The 6,685-nt window shown below is 48.8% G+C and overlaps 2 protein-coding genes across 2 annotated transcripts; both read right to left on the bottom strand.

Moving 5' to 3' along the window:
* Window positions 1-1,173: 1,173 nt before the first annotated feature.
* On the bottom strand, window positions 1,174-1,650 carry SARC_11345 (hypothetical protein; the record flags this gene model as incomplete). The annotated part of the gene is made up of 2 exons (XM_014294570.1): window positions 1,174-1,371; window positions 1,540-1,650. The coding sequence occupies 2 exons, from the start codon at window positions 1,648-1,650 to the stop codon at window positions 1,174-1,176; spliced, it is 309 nt and encodes a 102-aa protein (XP_014150045.1).
* Window positions 1,651-1,676: 26 nt separating this feature from the next.
* On the bottom strand, window positions 1,677-2,974 carry SARC_11346 (hypothetical protein; the record flags this gene model as incomplete). Its single annotated transcript, XM_014294571.1, has 4 exons — window positions 1,677-1,848; window positions 2,096-2,392; window positions 2,515-2,551; window positions 2,776-2,974. The coding sequence occupies 4 exons, from the start codon at window positions 2,972-2,974 to the stop codon at window positions 1,677-1,679; spliced, it is 705 nt and encodes a 234-aa protein (XP_014150046.1).
* Between the last annotated feature and the right edge of the window lie 3,711 nt (window positions 2,975-6,685).

Genomic DNA, 6,685 nt, shown 5'->3' on the forward strand with positions numbered 1-6,685 from the left:
GTAACTTGTACCTGTATAGTCAAACGTCTGCATTAAAGCGGAGATCCATTGCTGGGGGGCGATATCATTTGTCTCCAGCATGACCGTAAACGCATTAAGTGTACGGGTTAGCGTATCGAGGTCATGGTTGTTTATAAACTCGACCTGTTTACTGTTGGCATCCCAGTTCGACTTAAGTCGACTGATCTGTCCCTTGTACTTCTGGTTATCCCTATGGTCTTGTCCACGTTAGGCCTTACGTAGCTGATCGATGCGCTTTTGCTTAATCGCAATCATATTAGCAAAATATGATACATCATCAGCATGATGCGCATCGTGGGCGATTTCCATTTTAATTGTGTAATCGTCGACCGATTTGTTAAGTTCGGTCACCTCGTCAGAGTGGAAATCCTCTGCGGGCTGGTGCAATGCTGTGCGATCGAAGCGATTAAATTCGACTTCGTTAACACGTTTACGGGGGTGTTTATTACCCCTTGTAAAATCCATGGTCGAGGTCTTTCGGTGCTCTGTCCCTCGGATCGTGGTTGGTATTATAATCTTGGGTGATTCATGCGTCTGGAAAACATACCCAGTCTTAACTGGTTTCCGACGATTGTCATTCCAATTGGGTAAAGGTGGCGGAGTATTTCTACCTGCCTATGGGTCTATAATACTCTCAAGGACGGGTGACTCACGGCCGGATGTCAGAACATGCGAGTAATTAGCCTGAAGTTCTGGTAGTAGTACCTCGTAAGGATAGATACGCTGAGCACATCTGGCTCATATGCCACAGGTGCAGCGCTCGAGTCCTTACGCTCTTCGGGCGTAATTGCCTGTCGACGTTCTGTCCACTTCTGTGGAGAAACATGATCGCGTTAGTGCTGTGTATGTTTTCCTGATCTATACAATCGATCTACATGTTCAGTAGTCAAGTCTTCATAGGGATGGCTAACTGATTCTTACAGAAGATCGAGGTGGCGCCATCCTGGAGGACATCCGGCCGGGAACTAACATCAACCGAACGATCCAACAACGTCTGCACAGCATGGCGTCCTGCCCAGAAATTCAGTTGGTCTGGTTGTCGTCTGGGCATTAACCACATACTGGGTATGAGCATTGAAATATTCCTCATCTTCGAGCGAAAATGCGTCGAGACGCTTATGACAAACCAACGCTTATGACAAACCCGATTTGTTAACTTGGTCCATTTTTCCACGCTGTATTGCAACCGTACAGGTACAATTTGAGCGCAGAAGGATACGTTCGAAACGCAGTCACAAGCTCCTGGCACTCATCCTGAGACAGATCTGCCACTTGAGACTCGTAGAATAACTGCATACCGTACACGTAACCCATCAACGAACTGAGCGGGGGACGTTTGGGGCGGCCCACCTGGGCAGTATACGCATTCAAATTCTTGATGTGTACTCGATATTTCTTATTGAGTCCGACATCCTTGATGTACTGCTACGATTGCTTCCTCGTCATCAGAGAGTGATGACTTGCTCAGCGACACGGTGGCTGTATGAATCCGAGCACCTTATCTAACACAGCCTTCACCTGAGCATCGGTAGCATGTGCAAAAATACGTCCAGTCTTCAGTGTATACGGGCTAGTGCCTATGACCGACGAATAAGCCGCATTGTCGTTATCAAAGAAAACATGGTCCATCTCACGCCAGAGGTGGTGGAGATCAACTACCAAAGAGCGCGTAAGCCAGGACTGAAGGTCTTATTCAGCGCCTCTACGCGGCCGTTACCCCCGTTGTGCTCTTCGATAGTCACACAGTGGATGGTTGTAACGCGCTCGGCACAGTAATCCTGGAACTGCTTGCTGATAATAGGGATGCCTTTGTCAACCACGAATTCCCTAACATGCCCACGCGGGTAGATATATGTTCGTTACAGAACCGAATAGTGACCGCCACCGTCTGGTCCTCGTTATCCAACGGGCGGCCCATCGCGAATAAGTTATACCACCGTAGGCGTCCTTATTGATGGTCAGAAAATCAAGGTTGACCTCATCCGCAATACGTTGAGGGCGCAAAGGTTGCTGGAGAACGCTACGCGTGAGACCAGATGATTTACCAGAGCGGATACACTCAGAACATGTATACAGTATAGGCTTCAACACCCGCGCCGGTATGTTCCATCCGCCCTTCTCCTGGGCCAACACTCGCAATAGGTCGGCCAGCAGATGGCAGTAGCCATCGTGCCACAGCCATATGGATTCCAAGGCGGCCTTCGGAGGCACCGATTTCTCCATGCAACGCAGCTGGAGGTCCTCCAACTGCTGTAACGTTTTCGGTTCTGTAAACACGCGGGAAACAGCCGCTTGTTTGCTATGCCGACAATTCTGGATTGGGGCATCCGTGTTAGGGTGATGTGACACCGAATACGGCACGGCACGTCTTCTGGAAGGGAGCGAGGGAGGTTCCAGGGTCGATCCGGGACATCGAGGAAATTCGCCACTGCCCGCGCGCCCGTGCCCAGTGGCACCTCCTTAAACGAATCCATTGCTACTGGTGCGTCAAACCTTTGCACTATCTTGGCCAAGCCCGACTCGTCACGCCCTAGTGTGTGGTGTGAAGGGTCGGGTACAGAGGACGATACCGAGTCGTCGGCGGCTAACAGTATGCTGACCTCTGTGCTCGGCTCGAGTTCTTAAGCGATCCAATTATCTGCTTCAACCCAATCTTTAGGGAATGGCGCGGCAATTCTTGGGTCGTCGTCGGGATCTGTGCTAACGGACGGTGGTGGTGGAGCTGGTGATCTGGTAATCGCCATTTCCACTTACGTACCTCGTTGTGCAGTTGAACCGCATCGTTTTGGGCCTTAGCCAGCGGCTCCGCTTCGATGTCGAATTCGGGTAACGGTGTTCGTGCCCTTTGTGAGCGTGTGCTGGCAAAAAACGGTGTCAGCTCGTATCCTAGCGAAAGTAGAATTGGAGGGGGACTCCGGCTGCCCAGACGGTCCCAGAATTCCGTACGAAGCATGAGTGAAGGACGTGGGTGCCCCCGCCTGTCAGCATGGCCATCAAGGTAAATTCCCAAGGTGGGAGGCCCAGGATACGGTGTCCTCGATGCAGTAACGTGTCCGGACGGTGTGGAATGACAATTGGAGCGTCCGTAATCAATGAATAGTACAACGGCAACCAAACCGCATTGGATATAAAAAGTACGATCATGATAACCGCCGTGTCCGGGACATGGGCAAATACAGTAGGAAGCGGTGAATCAACGGCCAAGGGCTATTAGCGTATGCCAAAATGTAGCGAAGGTCGACCCCAAACGTATCCACCTTACCCCAGGTGCCGATACCATCGGCGGTGGTATAAACATCCAGGATATGATCCTCATGGCTCGCGAACAGCTACACAGTAATATAACCGTGGAGTTGCTGGGCAAGGTCGATCCATATAGAATTCAACGCCCAACTAAATTGAAATGAATGACATAATGAGCTGTCGTTTTGGGTTAGTCGTGAATGCCAGGACACTCGTGGGGTCGGTCCGGAACCGACCAAAATCACTGCCGCTATCGGATGGCTGGTTGTGCCCTGGTCTAGCGTAGGCTTCCAATAGACGCGTAGTTTGGCTACTGGTTGAAGTATGGGTTCCAAGTGATCCGTAGTACGGGAGAAGTAGTCGCCAAAGAGAGCCAATGAACCAGGTATCTACTGCATGTCTACTTCGACTTCGTTAATCACTGCCATTGCCCGGAGATATTGACTATTGCGCGCTGTATCCTCCTGCATATATTGTTCGGGGTGCTTAATCATGGGTGTAAGTGGTTTGTGGTCCGACACTAGGAGTACTGGGCGCATTGACCGGCGGCATATAGCAAAATTATTGAACATAGCGTATGCGCACCCCGTCATTTCTCTGTCTGTTGCCCCATAGTTACGCTGGGCATTATTCAATTTTGTGCAGAAAAATGACGAGGGATATAAGAAACGAAGTGGGCCCAGTGGAATGCCTAATTCCATAGGAGATTCAGCGGTTACTGTAGCCACGTCCGTCGTTGTGTCCATCGTAGAGATATCGACAGGGGAGGACCGCTGGATGAATGGGACAAGATAAGCATCTTGCTGGTGTCACTAGCGTACTGCGTTGTGTGTTGACTCGGTGTTGTTCTGCGAGTGTGCCGCTCCGCTGCGTATGTATAAGAGTGCCACTCCCACCCGTTGTGATTCGTCGAGTGAATCATTCTTCGTTAGTGAACCACTCAACGATACTTTATTCGTGAGTGAACCACCTCCCAGCTAGTGTACCACTCAGCCCACGGACAAAGTGTCGGATCCCGGAATACATATTGTTTTTTTTTACAAATACACTTTCTCTATACCCTAATGAATTTAGAAGGCTATGCTAAATCTGGCGGTACTGACTACTGCACTATTTTGCTAGTGAAAGGCTAATAAGCTGATACAGAAGCCTTTTTCAACATCACCACCGAGAGTGAGATATTTGGTCACGTTGCTGGTAAGCCGTGGGTGTCGGTCGTCGACTGTGGGGGTCTGTGACAATGGTTTTAACCAGCTTCCGCTGGAGAAGTAAACCCAGGATATTTATCGGAGGCAAACCTAGTTTATCTCCTTTTTACAGAAACCTCCAACTCCTGCAGGTTTTTCTTTGCCTCCTGGTTTACGAGAAACCAGCTTGGTCGGTCGGTTGTGAACCGATCATGATAAGAAACTTTATTATAAATCCCAACAAGAAATTACATTAAAGTTTAGCCTTTGAGTAGTCGATACGTAGGTCTCTTTAGGTTATGGGTGTGCCTATTTTAGTGAATACTGACAACCTGTTATCTAGTATTCGGCTCACCACAAAGGGCACTGTGGTGTCCTGGACTGTCCTAGACAAGGATGGATCCAACATTGATATCTGGGAGCGCGACATGGAACTTGCAATATTTTCCCAGCGCACAGATCATCTCACTTCGGTTTTTAATTTGAACAGAAATTTCCACAAACTTATGCACGAATCCTCGCTACGCCAATCAAGGATTACGATGATTATCAGAATACATAGTGAAAATTCAAGCGTACATTAAACGGGTATGGGAAATTAAACCTATCACAAGGCCAAAACTCTCGTACTCGCTTCCATGCATCCTAAACTACGTGTAAGCATGGCACGTCTTATCAAACTAGAGGATCCTTGGAACCTATACTCTGTCCTCAATTTCAAATTTGAGCATGAATCTCGACGTATCCACCGTATCGTTGATACTGCTTTCCTTGCGGCCCTTACTAAAGGCCCTACTGAATCCCTTCGTCAATGAACCACTCGACGTAAACATGCCTACAACACTGCCTTGGAGCAATGGGCTGAAGCTAAACTTAAATTACATTATGAAAATTTACTTCTAAATCGTACCTTCTTTTACGTTAACTTATTGACATCGATAGTCAGCCGGGTTAGTCTGACTTTTACAGATGCAACTACTGCAACCACCTCCATACACCCCTCAACGCAACGCTAAGGTCGAGCGGCCCCAGGGTACATTCAATATGTATGTCCGCCAACTATTGAAAAATGCGGGCAGGCCTTAATCCGGCTGGGGTATCACTTTCCTCTGGGCAGGTGACCTTCACAACAACTGTTTAAGCAAGAGCGACAAACTCCGGACTCCTGCGGCGACTTTTCGTCAGCGCCCTGACTATAGAGACCCTCGTGTCCGGTTCGGATGCATTGTGGCGTACAAACTCCAGGGCGAAAAAGCCAAGGGGCACCACATGAATACTTGCCTAAAGCTGGCTATGGCGTCCTATTCGGTCGGGCTTCCATATCTCCTTCCGGCTGCTATCGAATCCAAACGCTAGACACTCAAACTCGGATGTATACCAAGGACATTAAATTCATCACTGAGCGTAATGCACAATGGTCAGCTGACTGTAAAATTGCATCTCTTTCTGATGCTCCCACCACTTATGACATTCCTGTGGGCTAGATGTTGCTTAACTCTGATCCTGGAACCACTAACATTATATTCATTGGACCACACCCGCCTCCTATTGACCTCTTTAACTCGCTGCACCAAGATGTCATCAAATCAGAGTCTCAAAATGCTACTCTCCCAAACTCTCTTGATTATCTTACCCAAGCCGATATCCCTCCTGGGCCTACTGCCGAACCATTGCCGACACACTTTAATGGCCCCAATAATCCGCTTCTAACTCTTGCTACTGCTCTCTTACCTGACGACCCTCCATCAGCACCTCCTCACCCACCTGCTGCCACCTCTGTTCCCACAATGCACCCTCCGCAAACCGCGACAAATATTTATACAGCTACACGAACACCCGTATTTTTTCCTGATCTCCCCACTTTCTAACCCTGCCCGTCCAGGGCGGACCCCCGAACCTCAAAATTTTCGCCAAAATCTTATGACTTTTCCTGTCCATCACAGAAGACACTCGACTACCACTACGCCTTATCCGGGGCGACGAACATGTCGAGGAGGACAGCTACACTGACACATATTTCCCCGCTGCACACAGTATGTCTCTACACTTCTTCCTCGCTAACACCACCTTTGAACGCAAGCAGGTGTATCACTTTGACTTTACATTTGCGTTCCTCTACAGTATTTTGGACGCACCTGTGTATATGTTTCTACTAAAAGAATCGGTAGAGCTCGGCCACTACCCCGCAGATACTGTGCTCAAGTTGAAACGCGCCATCTATGGCATATATATAT

Source organism: Sphaeroforma arctica (genome assembly GCF_001186125.1).
Source record: "Sphaeroforma arctica JP610 unplaced genomic scaffold supercont1.1640, whole genome shotgun sequence".
NCBI classification, from domain to species: Eukaryota; class Ichthyosporea; order Ichthyophonida; genus Sphaeroforma; species Sphaeroforma arctica.